Raw genomic sequence first — 22,363 nt, 5'->3', positions numbered from 1 at the left:
AGTAAAACAGAAGTCCTTCTCCAATATATCTGTCCACTTATAATCACTGAGACATAGAGGACTTTTCCAGTTCAACACAGTTGAGATCTACATAGATGAAGTGTTAGGTTTTCCAAGGCCAGAATGGTGAGTTCTTTGACTCTGGTGTGTACCAGTGTAATTATAAATTGTTTTATGTAGTATTTATTTGCTTGATTATTTAAAACTTGTTGATCCATACATTATTTTATACTTTTATTATACCATATAAAGGCTATTTAAGCTATTTATTATATGTATTATTTACATATTTGATGAGAAGACAGAACCCTAATACAAACATTATTTAATATGCATGAAATTGTGAATTATACCTTCTTTTTTTTTTTTTACAGGGGTCTCTTGAAAATGACATCAATCAAGATTTTCAAGATGCCATTGATGTAATTCAGCGTCATTCTCAGACACGGCACTATGACACAGGTATTTATATAATATAATATGATAAAAATATACCATTAATAAAAATGTAATATAAGTATATTATATAATATTATCAAGTATAAAATATTAGTAGTATAAACTATTATGATGTTATTATTATCATTCATTCTCTGCTGATTGGCTCTTTCAGAAAATAAATCCTATGAGAATCTGGAAAGTCAACAGTCTTCTGTGAGACATGCCATCTCTTACTATCAGTTCACACCTCATTTTGAGCCTCCAGGATCAATGTATGACTGGAATGAATCCTCAGTAGGTTTACAACTCACTGAATTTTACACTTTCATGGTGAATCAGCTGTTAGGTTGGGATGCTTTCACCTGTGTTTTGTGACTAGAAAAGCTTCTCTCTGTATCTACAGTCATGGTCTCACATTGTGCCAGATGTGTCCCTGGGGCCACTGTGTTCGGCTGAGCCTTCGGTATTTTACTCAAACTTACCACAGCGCCACGGAAAAGGTACAACATTACAACAATTGGTTTTGTGTGTTTAAAAATGTGATATTGCCATATGTAGGAAAGCATGTGCTGACGCTAAAAGAATGTTTTTGATTTTTCTCTCTAACTGCGTAGCAATAATTACAGGCCTACCGCAAAAGTAAAATCACGTAAACTCAGCTGAAAGTTTTCAGGAATCATGATCTAATTAATAAAAGCAGACGTGAACATACTTGTGCATATCCTAAAACTGACTGTACAGCATTTTGATGGTTTTACATTTTTAACAAAGTTGAGTTCATCATAATACAGAAGTGCTAAATGCATTGTGCATTTCTCTTCCTCATTAGGTCGTAAGAAGTTACGGTTATACGAATATCTGCACGAGGCTCTTCACGACGACAACATGGGTGACTCCATTCAGTGGACGGACCGAGGTAGCGGCATCTTCCATTTCATCTCGAAAAATAAAGAGAAACTGGCCGAGTGCTGGGGTCAACGAAAGGGCAACCGCAAGACCATGACCTACCAGAAAATGGCACGCGCTCTCCGCAACTATAGCCGCACGGGCGAGATTGTGAAGGTGCGTCGCAAGCTCACCTATCAGTTTAATCCAGCTATACTGCAGCGACTGAGCTCACTATCAGGCTACAGCTCGGGCCCTTCGTCCAGAGACATGGCCCTTCATCAGCAAGGCTCTGCTGAGCACGTGTACTACAGCTCTCCTCTCCCGGACTGTCATTACTGGTACGGCCAATACTCTTACCAGGGCGAGTATGATCTTGCTACTGTACTGACAGTGCATGAGGATCCCAAAATAGGCGTTTCAGTATAGTGATTCTCAAAAGAGCTGATTCCTAACATTCCATAAAATCAAAACTTTACTATCTCTATTATAAGATTGGAGATGCTTTGAAATAAACCTTGACTTTGTAAAATGTATAGAAGAATAAAGCTGTTTTCCTAGTGCATTAGAAATGTGTGAATGCTTGTAAATGTAGGATGTTAACATAATGTTCAAAAGTTTAGTCACTATGGATTTTTTTTGTGGACTTTTATTCAGCATGGATGCATTAAATTGATTAAAAGTCACAAGACAATTATAAAGTTACAAAACGTTTCTATTTCAAATAAATGCTGCTCCTTTGAATTTTTTATTCATCAGAATCCTGAAAAAAAAGGTATCGCTGTTTCCACAAAAATATCAAGCAGCACAACTGTTTTAAACATTCATAATAATAAGAAAATGAGCATTTCTGACACTGAAGACTGGAGTATTGGTGTTGATAATTCAGCTTTGCATCACAGGAATAAATTACATTTTAAAGTATATTCAAATAGAAAACAGTTTAATGGTAATATTTCATAATATTACTGTTTTTACGCTATTTTTAAGTAAATAGAAGACAAATATGCATTATTACACTGTTAGGACGCTGTGTGAACTTCATAAATCCATAAAAAAAAATCACCTTAGGACCAGTTGGTTAAAAGTAACTGCAAAAATGGTTCAGAAAGGTTATTTTGATATTTTGTATGCAATTAAATAACATTCTTACATTATCAAGTGTCTAAAAGAGTCCACATGCTTTTCCGGACCACTGTTTATCTACTGTTCTACTTCTATAAAGATCTATCTTCATATTTATATCTGCTTTTTTCAACTTGTTTACGTAAGATCATTTGTTTATGTGCTCAAATAAAGGTTGCCATTTAACTTGGTTTGTTTGTTAAACTCTCCACTGTATGTACACTGTATAGCCCGCTGTATAAACGTCTGCGCTGATTTCTTTGCAAATGCATTTGGCCAAGCTTATCTAATTTCACAGCGAGAAGATTGTTTGTGACTGCTTTGTGTGTCATATTACAAACCGATCTCAAATCACCTTCCTCTTTGTAAGATAGCAATCAAACACCAATGCAGTGCTGCTGTATAATTTTCATACTGGACAATAAACACTTGTCTCATAACAATTGCGCTCTTTCAGACTTTGTGATTGAAGTTTTAACCATTACATTTCTCTCATCTATGTTGCTTTCATATTTTGTTCATGAATTCAAATTTCTCGATCATTTCAGCACAATGAATGTGTGTTTTAATGTGGAGCCTGTGTGCCATTGTTAGCTGGTTGTGGTTGTTATCTCTAAGAGTGAAGAGGATGTGGTTACTGGTTCCATAAAGGTGGATGCTAGAGATGTGTGTTAGACGGAGATCAGGTTGTGTGTGTGTGTGTGTTTGGGCCGAAAGAAACTGTGGTTTTGGGTCAAAAGATGGATGGTTATTTATGTACGGTCGTAGATCATTCCAGAGAGGCCTGTTCACTCCCCCGGCCCCTTGTTGCTGATAAAAACGAGTCTGTGCCATTTCAACGAGAGAGTTTTGTTTGAAAAGCACACTAATAGTAACAAATCAGTATTTTTTTAACTTATTGGTTATTCATTAATACAACAACACTTGAAACAGCAATACATTCAATAAGGATCACATCCGTAACACTAACATGGTAAGAACTGATATGTTTTACATTTTTGCTGTATAGTTTTTATTCTATAGTGGAGCCAAAACATATTTGGACAATTGTAAATGTTTCAATGTCATTATATATATATTATATCTAACCAAATACGTTTTCGGGGGCCCACTTGTGTATGGGAAAAAAAATCTATATTTCTTACCAGAACAGTCCGCAGGAATATCAAACTGATTTGGAGGTGATTCTGGAATTTCTTGAGGAGCACTACAGACAGGAATCTCGAAGAAAAGCCCTATGGAACAGTAAGAAAAAAGCTTAAAAGCAGAGTTTACCCAAAAATGAAAATTCTGTCATCATTTACACACCCTCATGTCATTCCAAGCCTGTATGCCTTTCTTTCCTCTGCGGAACACAAATGAATTTGAACTTTTTTTCCCCATCCATGCAATGAAAGTCAACCCTTGTAAAAAAGCACTTAATTGTTTTGAATGTGCATGTAGTGTAGTATATATATATAAAACTGTACTTGCAGACAATGTAATATTAATGAAACAAACGGCCACTTAAGTGTACTTAACACACTGTTTCTTAACACATAACAACAATTTCTAATACTTTAAAGTACATTTTAAATCGTTTTATCATGCATAAAAGTGCATTTATTCTGATGTGTTGACCAACATACTACCATGTACTTGATCATCACAAATGTGTAATTACAAACATTTTGAATACATGACATACAAGTTTCAATAGAAATTACATTAAAGTATATTTTAGTTTATCAATGTGTGTCATATAATATAAATGTAATATAAATACATTTTATTGCAGTTAACATACAATTAAGTGGGAAAACATTACATTCAGTTTGGACCTTTATATATTAAGTATGTACGTTTATTCTTAAGTGCATTCTTATTATTTAATGACAAAGTGTACTTCTTTTTCACAAGGTAATGGAGTAAAAAAAAAAAAAACATTGGACCCCACTGATTTGCATGGACAAAAAAACCATTTAAACCTTTTTAGGGTTTATCACGACTAACTTTTTTTGTAATGCAATGGCAGTGAGTGATCTCTGTGCCATGTCAACTGATGAAGTTATGAACACGTTTGAAGAGAAGCTACCTGGTGAGGAGCAATTCAGCAATGTGTTAGAGCAAGACAAGTCCCAGCTACAGTTTTCTGAGCAGGTGAACTATTCAGTTCAACATGTCGTGTCATTCTTGCACTCATTCTTTTCTGTTTTAAAACCAAGAGCTTTTGTCAAATGAATAGGTAATGGGATCTCTGGCCAAAGCAAACGGATCTGACTCATATACAGACTACGGCACCACCGTAGTCGATCAGTCTTCGGTCCTTCACAATGCACCCGACGGGCGAGTGTTAAATGCCCTAAACGGACCAGAGAGACCTTTAACTCCGAATACAACACCTGAAAAGTGTGCCGAATCATTGCCCAGCATTACACCTGCAGAGAAAGGTCAGTTCTGCTTTTGTGGTTTATTTAGATGCTATCTCAAAGGTGAGGAATAACCTAGGGGAACTGCAGCTCGGGAGCGGCTCGTCCTACCCATAACTGCCAAATAGAATCTCAGTTCTCTCTAATTTTCTCTGGTCTTGTGTACACCACTGATGCTTTAGAGATGCTTATCTTAATTACGCCTATCATAATACAAGCCTGTTTTATGGGAAATAGTTTCCATAGGCCTTTGCCCACCCCTTGCACACACATAAACGCTGTTTGACCACAATTGTCTCTATGATTGCAGGGAAAAAGCTACGTCTTTTCCACTTCCTGTTCGAGATGCTAGAGGACCCAGGCATGGCCCACTGCGTGTCCTGGGTGCCGGCCTCAGCCGGCGTCTTTCGCTTTTCTGCAAGGCACAAGGAGCGTGTGGCAGAGCTGTGGGGCCAGAGGAAGGCGAACAGAATGCCCATGACCTACCAGAAAATGTCCCGTGCCCTACGCAATTACGCCCGCTCGGGGGAGATCATTAAAGTGAAAAAGAAACTGACTTACCAGTTCAGTGTTGCTACCCTCTCTACTTTACGGAATCAATATGGTATAAAGAAAGCATCGAAATGAGAGCTGAATGATTGTCTCCAGTGTGTTAAGGTCATTATTTGTTGCTCTCATGATATCTTAATTGCCTTGGTAACAGGAGAAGGGTAAAATTAGTTTCAAATTTTTTTCTTGCTCAATTATGTTTCATAAGAAGGTGATAAATATGGTGTTTTGTATAAAAGACTCTTAAGCAAATGATTTACTTTTTGCTGTTCTTTGCGTATCTTGATGCATAAAGTATGTCTTTAAACGTATTTTTTTTATCATTTTCTTTTGATATATATATATTTTTTAATCAGCTTTTAAGCTGGCAGTTGAAAAGAACAAAACCAGATAAAAACAGACAAAAAGTCTGCTTCTTCCCGCACTGCTCATTTGTTCCCAGTAGGTGGCAAAGCTGCTACACTGCTCTTATTTTGATTGTCACTACAGTTGTACTTTTTTCCTTCTGTTTTTTGGACTTAATTATTACCAACTTAATTAATGAAAAAGAAAATACCATAAACAATCATTGATGCTATACATTACAAATCCGCAAAAATCATTGAAAAGCATCTTCTATATATTTTTTGTTCACTTCAGTGCTATTTTAGTATTATTTATATACAACTACTATTATTACAGTATTTTAGTTTAGGTTTTAGCAATTTAGGTTTAACATTTTTTCATTTTTAAGGTTTCCATTTAGCTTTAACTTATATTGTTCTTAGTACTTCAACTTATTTTATTACAATTAGTTGCCAAGGCAACATTTGTAATTGTATTTTTTTTTTTTAAGTTTAGATTTTTCAAAAATTGATGCATTTAAAAAGTACGTCTTTTATAAACTTGTCTTTTATAAATAAAATTGTATTGGTGTACATTTGCATATATAGTCATTATTTCTATTTTCAATATTTCTATTTAGCTTTAATTTTATTATTTTTAATACTTCAACTTCAACTTATTTCAGTTATTTGCCAAGGCAACATTTGTCATTTTCATTTGTTCTTGTTTTTTAAGTTTACATGATGCATCTAATATTTGTATATTATTTCAGCTTCATTTCAATTAACGAAAATTATTTTTAATAGTTTTAGTTTTAGATTTACTTAACAACAAAGCCGGTTCAAATTTGGTGGGTCAAACCTGGCTGGATCACATAAATTTTTTTTATGAATGTTATGTTATTGCAATCAAAAGTGAAATCTGCAAACAAATTATGCTTTTCTCAGAAAAAACTTTTTATTATCGATTTGTCCAATTACACTGTAAAACAAATATTGTTGGTTTAACTTGAAAAAGTAAGTTAGTTATATGTTATTTTGAGTTTAAAATTTATGTTAATACAATGAAGGAGATTGGTATAATAAAGAGAAACTCAAAATATTATGTTATCTGAACCACATTAAGTTGATTTGACAAAAGATAAAAAGTTGTGGTTACAAATCATGAAAATATATTTTTTTTACAGCATAGGTAATTTTTAGTGAATCCAAAAGCCAAAGCCAAAGTGAAGCCAAACAATACATTTTTTGTCAATATTTTGAGCATAATCTAATAGTTTGACATTGTGAACTTATGAAATGGGCATGTGCTGTCTTCTTTGTTGCAATAAATGTACAAATTTTTAAGCCTGGCCTAAGCATTCAAATGCTTTTTGGAGCCACTGTAAGCAGCTGTTGTGTTTTTTTCTTCTTCAGTGGCATCAGTGAAGTTGTTGACAGCACCCTACTAAAAGACAGATTCTTGGTTTGGTCTCTCTGACTGACTGACCGGCCACAGGGTCCTCCTCACACATGGTAATTTGCCATTCAGAGATGGCGTTTCTCGCCCTTTATAGTCCCACAGTGTTTTATTCAAAGGAAGGAGTGAAATCTATTTCTGTAGTGAGTATTCGTGCTTTACCGGCTCACTATATCTAAAGCACTGCCTGCTTCCACAGGGAGAAGCTCCATTCTATTGAACGTACTGAATCTTAACGAGATGCTGAAATTCTGAGGCGATATCAATTCGTCTTTGTTTAGGTTCCTATGTGTGTGTGTGTGTGTGTGCGCGTGTGTGCATTTGTCAAGGCAGGTGCCACTGTGACTCTCTCGTCTGAGCTTTTTATGGTGACCATGAGAGCTAAATCCCCATGGGCGACATGAACCTTTAACCAGCAGTCTGGTCCAAATGGTTTTGTGGGAACTTTGTGCCAGGCCCACATGATACTTCCCCCCAGCACCCTGTCTTAAGAGCTGTACACAACAGGGTTATAAATGGGCCCCTCGTTGGAGGCTCTGCTACCAATAAGGGCCAAAAGAATCATGCTCAAAATCAGTCGAGATGGTTTGTGATAGAAGAGTATGGCACAACATTCATAACCTCCTTATATCACACACAGCCAGGTCAGAAAGAGATTCCAATTAAATTTTGTTAATGCGACCACATACTTTTGGTGTGACATGCTTTTGTGAAAAATTCCCATTCTTAACATGGATTTCGTTGATGGCAAGTGTTGCTACAGATAGAATGACTGCTGACTAATTCCCGTCAGAGTCGTTCAGAACAAGAACAGCCTGAAATTACTAAAGAAGACTCCTGGCTTAATATGTAATGCTACTGGCTCATCTTATATTACCTGCTGCCGTTCATGTGACCGTTTGAGAAGTTGACTTTTTTTTTCTCAATCTTTGCCATATTTATGTCTGCAGTTTAACTAGAAGTTCACAGACATCACAAGTTCCACGTTCTTAGAAATGTTTTGTGTTCATATAGGTTTAACATGATTTTGAATTTTTTTATATAATTAATAAATATCAGTTATGAAGAGTCACACCACATCTTACATTTTACAACCTGAAATAACTTTGTCATGTCATAAAAAGGACAAATTATTTGATATAATAATTGAGTTTGTTTGATGTTTGTTATCAGGACATTTGTATCACTTTTTAACATTATGCACACCAAAAAATATCAGTATGAATTTTATGATTTTCTGAATATGAAATTTAATGTATTTTCTGAAATTAATAGATTACAATTAGCATAATGTATTTGGTTTCAAGCAGATTGATTTCAAATCTTTCTTTATTATTTGAGATACATTACGAATTTCTGTAAATAATATATCAAATTAAATGTAACTGCTCACTAAGACTATTAAAGCTTTGGGGACTCACTGTGCGAATTGCTGTCACGTCTGCAAGAAGCAGGGCTTGATTTATAGTGAAAATTAAAGCGTTAACAGGATAACGAGAGTCTTGACAATGACAACAATCCCACCATCTTTCCATGCTTGATATGTCAAAAGTCAGAGTTCAGGATGACCTTCTAATTATAGACTTTAAAAGCATTGCTCAGGCATCTTAGCAGAATTTATAGTCCTGGCTTGTTCATATCACCCTCATCCACATTACATCCACATCATCTCTGGCACTTGGCTGCAAGGTGAAGTGAATGTTTCCTATTTTTCTCACTAAGCCCTAAATATCACCCAAAGGCCTTCTAGGGAAAGGGTGGAGCTTTGACACTGGGATCCCCTGGATGACAGCATCACCTAATAATATCTATTTCATTCACCCTATAGTCAATGCCCTTGACATGGGTCTTGTGGCAGGGTCGTCTCTTCATTACAAACACATTGTTGACAGTATATTAATCTAGATGTTTTTTATGTTTAAAAAAAAAAGTTTAAAAAGTAAAAAAAAAAATATATAATATTGTATTTTACTATTATTATTGTATCATTTATTATTATATCTTTTTTTAATTATAAAAATATATACATTTATTTAATGTTATTTATTATATATCATATGATTATATATTATTATAAATTAAAAAATAAATAAATGGAAAATTTGACTATTTTTATTTTATTACATTTTATTATATTGTATATTATTTTATATTTCATATAATTTAAAAATTTATAAATTGTAAATCTGACATTTTATTTTATTACATTTTATTAAATATTTATTATATATCTTATTATTACATTATTATAAATTATGAAATATATCATTCTATACATTACAATTATGCCAATTATAAAATTATACACTCATTATCATTTTGATTTAAGTGTCAGGCATTCTGTATATAAATAAGTTATGTCTCTTTGTGACATATTCAAAGCAATGCCAACTTGTCAACAGAAATACCGTCTTTTTTTCTGCAATGCAACGTTATCCAAAAGCCCCTCTCGCTGTCTGGCTCCAGCTGGTGAGGAGACAGGGCACAGCGAGCCACATCTAATCCCCAGGACTTTAGGAGAAAAGGGGAGGGAGGTGTTAGGGATCTTTTTGGGCTCCATTATCAAAGAGAGAGAGGAGTGGCTAGGATGAGCGCTATATAAACCCCATTTATTCATCACCCCCAGATCTGTTACTTTCTCCTTCACGTTCCTGCGTTGCCCTCATCCTCATTGGCTTCCACAGTCTCTGGTGCAGCTTTCCTCACCTCTGTTTCTCCATCATTACACCCCCTGGCTAAAGGACACCCCCTGCCACACATACTGGGCAGCCCAGACTCACCCCTGAACCCCTCCAACTGGTGCCTGGTCCACCGGAGAACGGCTCAACATGCCTGAGCCCACAAAGAAAGGTGAGAATGAATTCTTGTAGCCTGATGGGAAATCTGGAGCAAAAGGTAGAGAAATGTTTTAGGATGGCAAGACATTATTATAATTATTCTACCAAATCAAGACAAACAGCAACATTAATGAGTGATATCACCTCAACCTTACTAACAAAGATGCTGATAACAAATTAGCCGCACTGTGTTGTTGATTTGCTTCACCAGTTTTGATTCTAATCTAAAGTTTATGAGCCAAATAGGCTTGAACTAGGCAATAGGCAATCTCACCTTGGTGCATTTGACACACATACATCATATACAAAGTTGAGAAAGTAAAGAATGCAGATAATTGTGTATTATCAGCTGTGTGAGATGAAACAGTGTACGGAATATAGCGTACTACAAAATATAGAGTATAATGTATAGGTCAAGGTGGTTGGTTAGAAGTAAGTGCTGCTTTGCTGCATCCCTGCAGTCATGAGAGTGACCCAAGCAGACATAAAAAGCTCAGGGATGATCAGGAATTCTGGGAGCGACTTTGGGATTCACAGTGTGCTGGATGATGAGGTGATCCAAACAACTTTAGACAAAGCAACTATTGTCATGACTGTTGCTATGATGGATGGCACATAGTCAAGGCGATTAGGAGAGCACAGTCAGCTGAGCTGCACAGGATTCTGGGTATGGAATGGTGGTGACTTACCCGGCGCTGGGTTACAAGTCCTAGAGCCCAGCTTTACTGCAGTGCCAGAGGCATCGCTGATGGATGATGCAATGCTGATGGCCCAGTGGGGATGCTACGCCTCCAGATGGACAAATATTTCAGGGGTGATGATATAGAGATCAGCTTCCACTGCCTAATGGATGGATGGAGAAATATGAGGATGCGGCATTGTGTGTTGTTGTCCTTTGAGTTTCATTGCATTATTATTATTATCATGGAAAATTATTATTATGCCAGACAGATTTCGACATTTGGAACTGCGTCCCCATGAGCACAACAGCTCTTACGCGATGAGATTTCATCATTCTTGACAAGCACCGTTGACATTTAAATTTTATTTTTGGTCATTCTTTAGCTTTTTTCTGAGGATGATATTTTAATATCTGCCTCTAAACATATGCACATTGGAAAGGATCCGTCCAACAACGGACAATGGGGATTATGAAGCAGAATGAGGGCGATCTTGGAGACTGATGTTACGGCTGCTATTTTGATGATGCTCATAAACATGGTCATAAACAGGGAGGTGGCACGATTCATTTCTGTAAAATGGTTTGCAGACGTGCCCGTCGCCCATCGCAAATGCCATCCAGTTGATTGTGCTCAAGTACCTTGATTTTAGCATTAACAAAATAAAATTTAAAACAAGAAATAAAAACAAACCTATTTTACTATTACCATTTAGCTTCTCAAGTAAATGTATCTTGTTTTAAGGATGTTTCAATATTTTTACCGGAAAACAAGACACGAAATTGTGATTAAGAAAATGCTTTTTGCAGTACAAGTAGTTCCTTTCTCAAGTAACAAACAATGAGACTTCGAATTGGTTACTGTGAAAGATGAAAACAAAGTAGTTGATGTGCCAACTATAATATTAAAAGTACAATGGATTTCATGTACAGTAGATGCCTTTCACAAATAACCTCAAAAGAGAGTGAGTATTAGACATTGTGACCATGTCTGTTTGAAAAAGAAAATTATTGTTCTCATAAATTTGAGGGAACAGCTGATGGGGGAGGGTTGGGGTTGCCGTGGAGCGTTGACTCCAGGCTTTAAAAGGCTGGATGAGGGATGAACAGGGCTGGACCCCCGGGGAACTGGATTCCAGACCCCTGGAATAGTTCAGAATGAGCAGACTTTTAATCCCCATTGCTCTCTCTCTTCTCTCTGTTAGTCCTATCTTTCATCCAGTGACTTTATGTCTCTATCATGCTGAGAATCCTGAGCTCTTGTTTGTTTGAACTTTGATCTCTGTGATACACAGTATCAAAGGATGGAGGTTGTGACCTACCTCTCCATATGACAGCATCCCAAATAGCATCCCACAAGAAAGCAACAATGGAAGGAAACAAAAAACCTCAGCAGCCTGTATCAGTGAAAGTTTATCTCTGGAGGCGTATCAGGGTAATAGCTGCCCTTTGACTAATGACTTAAAGATAGTCAAAGGTGAAATAATCCCCATCATGTAAAACCCACCCTACATTAGGGTGGCGTATATCCAGGGTCCAAAATTAACTTTTTCTCCGGCTAATGGTGGGCTAATGGAGAAACAGAGAAACAGATCAGGTCATTGTGTCACTCGCAACATCATATATGACCTGGTCTCTATCTCTCTGTGAACTTGCACTGAAGAGACCTTGTTTTATTTTTTATTTTATTTCTAGAGTTTTTATGTGAGAAATATTCCACTTTTAAATATATGAGTTATCTTCCCATGAAGTCCTGGGAAAATAAAATTTTAGGTATCCTATAAAAACATTTTTTTCAGATGTTTTACTTGTAGATGGTCTGTATGCCATTAGTTTTGAATTATGCACGTCAATAACTTTAACTATTTTGCATTATGTAACAGTTCCTTATAAAGTTACCAGCCAATTGGCAACTTTTACTTGAGCGAGTGTTAATTTTGGATCCTGCATGCCTCACTTTCACTTTTTTCTCATTCAAAGAAGTTGAAGTGTCATTCCTTCATGTCAGATCCCACTCATAAATCAACACCAAGAGAAACAACACATTCAAGCTGTCATCTGCTCTATGATGTCTGTCATTATCTGTGCCAGCAAAGTTAGCACGACTTCCATGTGCAATTGTACTTTGTTCTTGTAGAACTACAACAATTAAAAAAAGACTAAAAGCTGCATCTATGCCCTCTTAACCTTTTGATTATGGAAGATTTTCAGTCTGTGTGATTTTTTTGACAATCAAAAGTTAGCCACAGTGAAAATGTTCTTTAATAAATGAGGTCTAAATTCTATCTATATTGAACTGGAGGACTAGTAACAAGTGTTTGTGTGTGGGGGGTCAACATGAGCCTGTCTGTCTTCACGACAGCAGTAGGGACAGCTGAACATACCTGCATACTGTTGTGCTGCACTGCGATGGTAAAACAATACCTTTCAGAATTGTCGTTATTGCTGGATGAGCCAGGGAGGATCTCGAAACGGGCAGAATGCCACACAAGCCAGCTTAACGGTGACATAAATGACTCTTTTATGGGTGGAAGGACCCACGTCATTGCCAGATCTGAGCTAAGGTGTCCAAAAGACATGACCTGTAGGATGGCATCATGCACAAGATAACAAAAGAGAGAGAGACATAAAATAAGATTAGATATCTCAAAAGACTAACTCACATGCAAAAAACATCTTGATTTAATATTATTACATATATATATAGCCTAGTGCTTTTCTCACAATATGCACAAGACAAAAAAGAGGGAGATAAAATAAGATTAGGTGTCTCAAAAGACATGCAAAATTTAGTTTTTTCCATTGTCAGGACATGCACAAGACAAAAAAAAAAAGAGGTAAAATAATTACGTGAACAAATTCTGTGCCTCAAAAGACTAATTAACATGCATAAAAACAAGATTTATACTGATAATGATTATTAATTACATACTGTTTAGTGGGGAGATCATTACAATAATCATGATTACTATTATTATTATTATTATCTTTTTAGTGATCAAATCCCTACTCTCAGATGTTAGTTAGACCATCTAAATGTCTCTTTACATTTCTGATGGTCCCATATAATTGTGTCCCAAGTCTCATGAATTTAAGCGAACTTTATGCATTTTGACGAGTCTTTTAAGAAGTTTTTAGCTACACCGTATGATGACGACTGAGGAGACAATGCAATATAGGACATGATGTCCTACAGTACAGTGTGCACAAAATGTGACAATGAACTGAAGATAATACCCAGTGAAGGAGAGATGGACTGACAGAGACAGCAAAAAACGAGGGAGCTGAAAGCTGAGAGATGTCAAAAATGTCAATAGGCTAAACGCACAGGTGTTCACATTGGCTCCTGACAGCAGGGGGCAGGAATGGAGCGGTCGTTCTTCGAGTGCTTCACAGAGATCCTTTTGTGCCATGATCAGACTAGGCTGGCATCCTCATAGAATTCACAGCAGCCCATGCCAAGGCAACAGGAGCGGGTCTGAGACAAAGCTGCTGACATTTACATCACGTAATAACCCAGAGGAAGGTTTTATTGCTCTTTAAGAGTTCAGGAGACCTAGTGGAGTTCACAATGGTCCAAGACGTTCAACTTGGTCTCAAATGTTCTTCCTAAACATCCCTGGAAGTTTGAGATCTCTGACTTTGAGTGCAGATTTCGGAGACACATGTAAGATTAGGTGTTTTTGTAGTGTAAATCTGAGAAGCAGGATATTCTAAAAGTCTCCATTTATTCTCCATTTACTCTCATTGCTCTCAAGCAATGAAATGTTAAAGAGATCTCATTTGTGAATTTGCATTCCTATAGTACTTCATGTTCATGTTTCTATCCAGCAACTCAAAATGATTGCTCAAAATCCCATCACATGACCTCATGTTTGTCTTTTTATGCGCATAAATTTAGCATCACAGCTTTCTACGTACATTCAAAGATGAGATTAGATCATTTGCAACTTTGTCTGCTTTAAAAAGAGTCAGGTGCCCATCGCGTGTCCATGCTATGGTAATCTATAAATAAAACCGCTGGTTTATTTTAGAACTATCATACCATGGGATGTATGCGCTCATTGATCTTGTTAGGCTTTTATTTAACTCCTCTAATCACATTAGGATCTGTAAGAACACTTTCATCATGCTCTGCTGGGTTTACTGTAACTCTGTGTCAACATGTGCTTCTATAAACTGTTATAAGTCTAGTCATATGCACCGCAACTAACACAATACTGCACACTGACACTTAGTTTAAACCTGAATGCTTTAAAGACAAACAAAGCTCAAATAAGTACAGTAGCCCAAAAAGTATACAGACAGTAAAATGTCATTATATTTGATCAAATATTAAACCAAGTGGCTTTTATTTTAAAGACAGCACAAGCACATTTGTTTGCAAATGACACTTGGATTTTTTTTATGGGAAGATGGATAATAATTGGGGGCCACAGTAGCCTACTATCCAATATTGTAGAAACATTTAAAGCTTCATTAGCCTGCCTAAAATAAAGTAAACTTCATGGAGCTGTTTTTCTTTCTTTCTTTTTCCTCACAGATGATGGCCAACCTGAAGGTGAGTGGTGAATTTCTTCAGAAAACCTTGTTTGCCTCACCCTGGATAGGTTTTTATGAGTGAATGGATAAACGAGATTCAATAGTTTTAACTTTAAACAGTCTTGACTAGAAATCATTGGCTGCAGAGAAAACAGAAAGAACACATTTTATTCTAGACTAGCTAAGCTAGCTAATATATTTAGCTCCAGTGTAACAGTTCTCTATCATCCAGCTCGATGTATTTTTTGGTTTAATGGGGACTGCTAGACTTAAAAATATATCAAAACATTCATTCTTATCATATTATCAATAGGCCTAGCCTACTTTAGTAATCCAAGGGCATTACTAAACTGGTTCTTTTGAGTCAAAAGATGGCGCCAATTTTCTGTTCTCTAACGGTGTATTGGAAACGAGTGGCAAAGTGGAGAGATACACGTGAAAGTAGCAGCGTGAGTTGGAAACTGTGAAACACAAAGTTTCGCGGCCAAAACATTTAAGGTGCGGTAACATTATTAGACTTTCTGTGATTTTTTCGCGGTCATAAAAGGTCAATTGTTTATTATCAATATTGTAGCAATGTAAGAGCTCAAACTGATGTTACTTACAAACCAAGCAGCTTTCAGTTGTTCACTGCGTCGATCAATAATTTGAGAAATTCACGAGCGCGTGGATTCATATTGAAATGACTGGATTTCGCCCGCGAAAAATTGCCAGAAAACGATAAACGTGACCGCAGTCACCGCACCTTTGCCATATATAATTAATAATTAAATAATCGTGAAATTATACAAAAAACATTCTACAGTATCGGTCAAAAGTGCGGAAACTTTCATGTTTTGAAAGAAGTCTCTTGCATGCATTTATTTGATAAAAAAAAAAAAAAATCAAAAAAAAAAATCAGTAGGCTAATTTTGTGAAATATTATTACAATTTAAAATAATTGTTTTCTATAGCCTATACTTTAAAATATAGGCTAATGTTTACCTGTGATGCAAAGCTGAATTTTCAGCATCATTACTCCAGTCTTCAGTGTCACATGATCTTATCTTTCTGCTGATTTGCTGCTCAGTTATTATCAATGTTAGAAACAGTTGTTAATATATTTTTTTGGAGCCTGTCATACTTTTTTCAGGATTCATTGTTGAATAAAAAGTTAAAAAGAACAGCATTTGTTACAAAACATTTATATTTGAAATAAATGCTGTTCTTTTTAAACTTTTTATTCATCAATCCTGAGTAGCCTACAGGTTCCAAAAAAATACTAAGTAGCACAACTGTTTCCAACATTGACAATAACTGAGAATCAACTCATCATCTTAGAATGATTCAGAAGGATCATCATGTGACACTGAAGAATGGAGCAATGATACTGAAAATTCAGCTTTGCTACCACAGAAATAAATGATATTTTAAAGTAGGCTATATTAAAGTAGAAAACCATTATTTAAATTGTGTAATATTTCACAATATTTCATTTTTTTCTGTATTTTTGATCATTTAATGCAGGCTTGATGAGCATAAAGAGACTATTTTTCTTTTAAAACATTAAAGTATTCTAGGGAGTCACATAGGCTACCTAATAAAGTGAATAAATAGGCTAATTATAATCTAGGCTACATTCTCTGCTACACTAGGCTAGGCTACACCACCGGTTGATTCCAGTTGAGTTCTGTGAGTGTCTAAGGCTTTAAGTACTTTGATGTGGACCTGTTTCGTATGACATTCTGTGTTTCTGCAGCAAAGTACACATTCAATAAGGTCATAAGCGCACAGCACTGGTATAGTCTAAATGTGCAAACATGGTGGTCACAGCAGTGCAAATGTGAAGTATTCAACAGATGAGTCAATGCTATGCCTTGATCAGTTATCAATCAAGTGGTCTAAATCCCTGTATTCTGTCCAGATGATCATGGGTTGTTGATTCAGATGACATTTCTGGCCCATGTTTATACCAGTGTACTGAGACATACATCCCCTTAAAAAAAAAAAGAAGAAGAATCATTGTAAAATTATGTCCATTTCATGCTTCAGAGATCATTTCATTTTCTTTTACTCTCCAAAACAGGAATGTTTTGGGGAATTCTCCATTTTCCTCTGTCCTGACAGTGGACTTCCTGAAAGACAAGCAGAAGTTTTTTTGCTTGTATTTTATAATTGAGGGAGGTCCACTGTGTGTTTTTGTGTATGTAATGACTTTTATATCTGTATATACATGTAAGTGTCTGTGAGTGAGTATGTTGTATCGTCTCCTGTCCTTCAGCATATGTATGTGTCTGTTTGTGTTGCTGACGCTTCATGCTTTGAAAGAGGCACTTGCATTCCTCCGCTATGTCTGTCACATACTCAGAGAATGTTGCCCCAGTCTCTGGTGACGCCCCATCTGAGAACTCGGTTCAGATCACACCAAAAGGTAGGTGTTCGACCAAATCCCCCCTTTGCTTTCTTTCGCTTCTCAGTTTCACCCACGGCACTCTTACCTCACGTGTGTGAGAGTGTTTGTGTTTGCGGCACTGTGATTTCCACCAAATTATCACTTTGTGACCACAACAGTTCAGGTAAATCATCTCACATACGGTACAAACTACGGTAAACACACACACCTCATGGCCCAAAAGGTTCAAGCGAACACCACGGTGGTCCACACACCTTAACCCACACCTGCGTCAGTACTAATGCCTGTTCGGGTTAATGGATGACAGGATTTTCTTGAGTAAATGCACATCTGTGTATGGAGAAGTTTGATGTGAAGGTATAGTATATGAAAAGAAGCAAATGACACCCACAGAAAGATGACTGATCTGTGTAGGCATCAACTGTTTATTGTGCTTTCAAAATAAAGCTGACTGCATTAGAAATGCTAAATTCTCGTTATGGCTGTAGTTGGTGTGTACAAATATAAAAAAAATTAAATATATAATATGTATAGTAATATTTAGGCCTATATATTATATTACTAAATTATATATTTTAAATAAATATATACTAAAACATCTGCAGACCTTTTGTGTATAAAAATAACGAATAGAATTTTGAATTGTTTTTAATCTTGCACAAGTGTACAGATGCTTGCAGAGTTGGATGTACTTTGCTTCTTTTTGGGATTTACAGTTTCATAGATGTACAGTGACTAGATCTGACTGAATTCAAACGGACCTGAAAAAAATCCTTAAAGATATTATTAGCGTAACATTTCATATATATAAAAATGCATATTAAAACACATATTTGACTTATTTTTGCACTTAATTGACCAGTTTAGTTACTCTACATCTATATGAGAGTGTGCATGTGTAATCAGCTGGGCTGAAGTTGGCTTCCTGAAGTCTTGCTGCTCTAGCCTGGCTGTGTTTGCTGTACAGAGGCTAAAGTGGCAACCAAAGACACAGAGGTCATAGTGACTGTCACAGAACCAGAGGCAGCCGTACCCATACCTGCTGCTGAGGCTCCACAGCCACAACCCATTATAATTGTGGTGACTGAAATAGAGCCAGTAGAGGGTGAGGTCACAGACACAAGGCCAATAGTGACAGAGCCTGTAGAGAATGGGCACAATGAGCCAGAGCCAACACGGGCTGAGAAGCTTGTCGAGGTGACTGAGGTAAAAGAAGAGGAGCCCAGCACCTCAAAAGTTCTTGGTGAGTATTACTAAGAGTAAAACTCCAATAACAAGTTGTCAGTGTTGGGGAAGCTACCTTTAGACTGTAGTTTGCAAAGCTACAAGGTACATAAAAACAATGAGGATTGCAATTGGGCAACAACATTTAACTTGCTTGAAAACATAGCGGTTTTTCAATGTTTTTCAAACCTGACCATTATTGTAGTGAATGCTCTGTTCACATTCAGCCATGATTGAGATAAGATGGATGATGTTCATCTGGTCATGTGACTTTTAGATAATTAAGACAACCCACTCCTTATAGAAGAAAACAGCTTTTTTTTAAAATCTTCATTCTTGTGTAAAACATACTTACATTTTTCTCATTTGAACCATTTTTTTAACAAATATATTTACTGTACAAACACTGTTTTTTTTAACATCTTAATTTTTTCTCATTTTAATTATAAATACACAATGTATATATATAATTTTTATATACACTACCGTTGAAAATGGTAATGTTTTAAACAGGGTTGGGGTTGGTAAGATTTTATGTTTTTATAAAAAAAAAAAAAAATCACACTTTTTTTTCCTTTCTTCTACTTGCACTACATCAATTCTTGCTGCAAAAAAATAGTTAAGCTACTGTTACAATGCTAAACGTTTGTAGTGAGTAAGATTATAGTTACCGTCTCCCCAACACTGCAAGTTTAATACGATCCAGGTCAAGTACATGTGGGAAGCAAAGTTGATTTCAAGCAAAACTTTCATAATCACTGATAGCAATACAAGCATTAAACTTTACGTAACCGTATATATATTTGTCTAAATAAGTCTAAATATCTATGATTTGTTTTAGTTTCCTGTCTAATAACATCAGGCAAAGGGACTGCCAATGAAAATTAGCCTTTGGCTAACTTGGGTACATTTTCATCTTTTTAGATGTTGAATAATTTGCATTGTCTATTTCAGAATAAATTAATAAATCTTTAAAAATCTGATATAGACATATCTGTAATAATGTTATAACGGCACCACATGTTTTGACCCAGGTGTTCCTAGAGTATACCAGATCTCTCACTAGCATGCAAAGACCTGTACAGGAAAGTCCTTCACATCAAATTATATTCAAAGAACCTTTTTTTCTTTTCTTACAACTTTAGGTTGCAAATGTTACATTTAATTCCCCTTTCTGTAGTCCTTTAAGCTCTGTACTGACAGTGCTTGTAAGATATGTGACCTTTAGAGTGCATGTGTGTGATGTAAATCCCAGAGCAAGTCCAAAAGAGTAAGAAAAGTCCAGACTAAGACATTGTAATCCAGTTTATAAGTAGTCTAAATGTATTTGTGTGTCCTCTAACATTTGAATTTATACTGATCAGCACCTTCACTGAAGAAGTCTGCTAAGACAATAGTTACCCCATTAAAAGGTATGCCAATGGAAGACACAGAGAAGTATATCAGTCAATGTGCATTTTGTGTGGAGCTGTGTGTATGTACTTTTGAGCATCACTGTGTTTTCTCTGAAGCTTTAATTATGTGGCTTTTTCAAGTATTTAAGTACAGACAAGTTGCTGAAGATTAAATCTGTTCCTGCTGCAACAAACTGAATCTTCTGCAATAGTTTCTTTGTGTATTGCAAAATAATGCTCATGGGTTTCACCGAAGCCAAAATATAACCACACTTCCTTCCATCCACATGTGTTGCCATAGCCTGCATGGCATACATATTGCTTCTGTCTTTTAGCGCACTTCATCCTCACACACGTATACACAACTGCAACATAGTCACATGACATTCATCTCATTCTTGTCAAAAACACATGTAAACATTGCCAGCATTCCATCTTTTATTTGTAAGCGGGTTCATGGTGAATTTAAAGTTCATGTTTGACTGTGCAAATGCATGCTGTGTTTGGTCTACGGCTGGAAATGGAGTTCAGTGATAGGTGGGTGTATGTGTCAATCACACCTTTATTTCAGATAAAGATGATGATGTCACCGCCAGCACCCCATCACCTCCACCTCCAGCAGGTTGGTAGCCATGATGACCCATCTTCATCAAATCACTGCTGTTCTTTACTAATGTTGCTGCTATGAACATGTCAGTGATAAAACAAGCTAAAGGTTGCGCTAAATAGATTTAGCAAAGGAACGCATGTATGCAAAAACAGATGCACTTAATGTTTGTGATTTTTGCCTGACTCCTATACAAGCATTTAGACCCTTTATATAAAATATAATCATATATAAAGGAAGAGTTGACATCTGATCATGTCTGATTTCTGACATAATACTATGTTTGTGCAAACATAAAGTTTTTGCATATAATACAATATTTTAATGATGTTTTAAATGTGTAGTAAAGTCAAAGAAAAAGCTAATTCAAAAGGAAAATTTATTATAAAACAGCTAAAGTATGCAACATTGTATTAAATTGAAAATTGTCTCTATTTTAGGCCGATAAACAACCCTTACCTTGGTGAAACAGATACTCATAATGAATAATATTTTGTTTTCTTTCACAGAGAATGGCAGCACACCCAAGAAACTTTCTATTGACCTTCCTAGTAAGAGTCTTTTATTAATTAATGCCCTCGTTACTCTTGATCCAGGGGTTTATTTTTAGATTATATGTGAATCTATTCATTTGAGCAAACAGGTTCAGGATTAATGAGGTTACTTATAGCAGATAGAGATCATTGCCCTGCGTGAATTTACCTTTACTTCCAGTGCACCATTGCAACATAAGTGGAAATTCCTCTGAGGATGCTGGAAATTCTGTCTTTTATGTCACCATAAATGCATTACTAAAATATAATATTTTTCATTTTATAATAAAATTAAAAATATAACTGTAATTGCAAATTAAAAACGAATAGTTGTATGTAAATATACAAATATTTTTTATTGCAGTCAAGCACAATGATTCCTGAAAAGACATCTGAACGTGTACGGAATGGCGCATGACATTAACAATCTGTTCCTGCTTTCAGTTCATGTTTTATATGTGCAATTGTGTGTTACAGTGTGCTGGCCGCAATGGACTTTACAGTACTATTTCTTATAATGTGCTGTAAATTTCTCTCTGTCTCTGTTTAGATGATAGCGACCCTGAGTCAACCAGGGGGAGAAAAGACTCAGGTAATTCTATAACTACAGTAGACGCTTTAACGGATCCCTAGAAACCGGAAACAAAGGCCGAAATAAGTCTAGTCAAAGCATCATAAGACGCTTTCACTGCCTCATTTTCCCACAGTGGACATCCAAATGGGACCGGTAAACAGATACATTTGGCAAGAGCGCTGTAATAATCCCAAACCCCATCTTGAAAGAAACCGGAGGGGTTTTAGAGATCATCTGCTTTTTCATACTCCATGGGAAAATGAATGGCACAGTTCATTTTTTATTTATACTATATTTAATCTCATTGATCATTGACTAAAAAAAAAAAATCTGTGAAATCTCATTGAGCAATCAGAATATTTTCCGCAATGATTTTGCAATGCAATGTATA

General features: G+C 36.0%; 3 protein-coding genes across 9 annotated transcripts in view; all 3 read left to right on the top strand.

The window, feature by feature from the left end:
- Positions 1–2,892, top strand: spic (Spi-C transcription factor (Spi-1/PU.1 related)). The gene is made up of 5 exons (XM_084406186.1): positions 1–126; positions 375–462; positions 614–735; positions 845–941; positions 1,271–2,892. The coding sequence occupies exons 1-5, from the start codon at positions 124–126 to the stop codon at positions 1,753–1,755; spliced, it is 795 nt and encodes a 264-aa protein (XP_084262312.1). The 5' UTR covers positions 1–123; the 3' UTR covers positions 1,756–2,892.
- A 405-nt stretch (positions 2,893–3,297) lies between these two features.
- spi2 (Spi-2 proto-oncogene) lies at positions 3,298–6,162 on the top strand. Of its 2 annotated transcripts, none has more exons than XM_084406689.1 (5): positions 3,298–3,424; positions 3,605–3,696; positions 4,466–4,590; positions 4,676–4,880; positions 5,170–6,162. In XM_084406689.1, coding segments are annotated over exons 2-5 (648 nt in total). In that variant the 5' UTR covers positions 3,298–3,424; positions 3,605–3,695; the 3' UTR covers positions 5,487–6,162. The 2 variants fall into 2 exon arrangements, with proteins under 2 accessions (XP_084262815.1, XP_084262814.1); XM_084406688.1 differs by having other exon boundaries at positions 3,600–3,696.
- Positions 6,163–9,814: 3,652 nt separating this feature from the next.
- The window catches only part of mybpc1 (myosin binding protein C1), a 35,031-nt gene continuing 22,482 nt past the window's right edge, over positions 9,815–22,363 (top strand). For 2 of the 6 annotated variants that reach the window (XM_084406685.1, XM_084406684.1), the window contains exon 1: positions 9,815–10,056. In XM_084406685.1, coding sequence (XP_084262811.1) covers positions 10,047–10,056 — 10 coding nt within the window. In that variant the 5' untranslated portion in view covers positions 9,815–10,046. Of the gene's footprint in view, positions 10,057–15,249; positions 15,268–17,595; positions 17,659–18,607; positions 18,884–20,228; positions 20,277–20,829; positions 20,881–21,374; positions 21,417–21,948; positions 21,991–22,363 lie in introns of all 6 variants that reach the window. The other 4 variants (XM_084406682.1, XM_084406687.1, XM_084406686.1 and 1 more) reach the window with 4 other exon arrangements.

This window comes from Rutilus rutilus (genome assembly GCF_951802725.1).
Source record: "Rutilus rutilus genome assembly, chromosome: 4".
NCBI lineage: Eukaryota > Metazoa > Chordata > Actinopteri > Cypriniformes > Leuciscidae > Rutilus > Rutilus rutilus.
The sequence above is the reverse complement of the archived record's forward strand: the minus strand, read 5'-3'. Positions and strand labels throughout refer to the sequence as shown.

What these genes read in the sequence shown, in the direction of transcription:
- spi2 (XM_084406688.1), top strand. An exon ending in AAGAAAAGCCCTATGGAACA is followed by an intron (nt 3,697 to 4,465) that starts GTAAGAAAAAAG and finishes ATGCAATGGCAG; the next exon opens with TGAGTGATCTCTGTGCCATG. An exon ending in CATTACACCTGCAGAGAAAG is followed by an intron (nt 4,881 to 5,169) that starts GTCAGTTCTGCT and finishes CTATGATTGCAG; the next exon opens with GGAAAAAGCTACGTCTTTTC.
- spic (XM_084406186.1), top strand. An exon ending in ATGACTGGAATGAATCCTCA is followed by an intron (nt 736 to 844) that starts GTAGGTTTACAA and finishes CTGTATCTACAG; the next exon opens with TCATGGTCTCACATTGTGCC. An exon ending in ACCACAGCGCCACGGAAAAG is followed by an intron (nt 942 to 1,270) that starts GTACAACATTAC and finishes CTTCCTCATTAG; the next exon opens with GTCGTAAGAAGTTACGGTTA.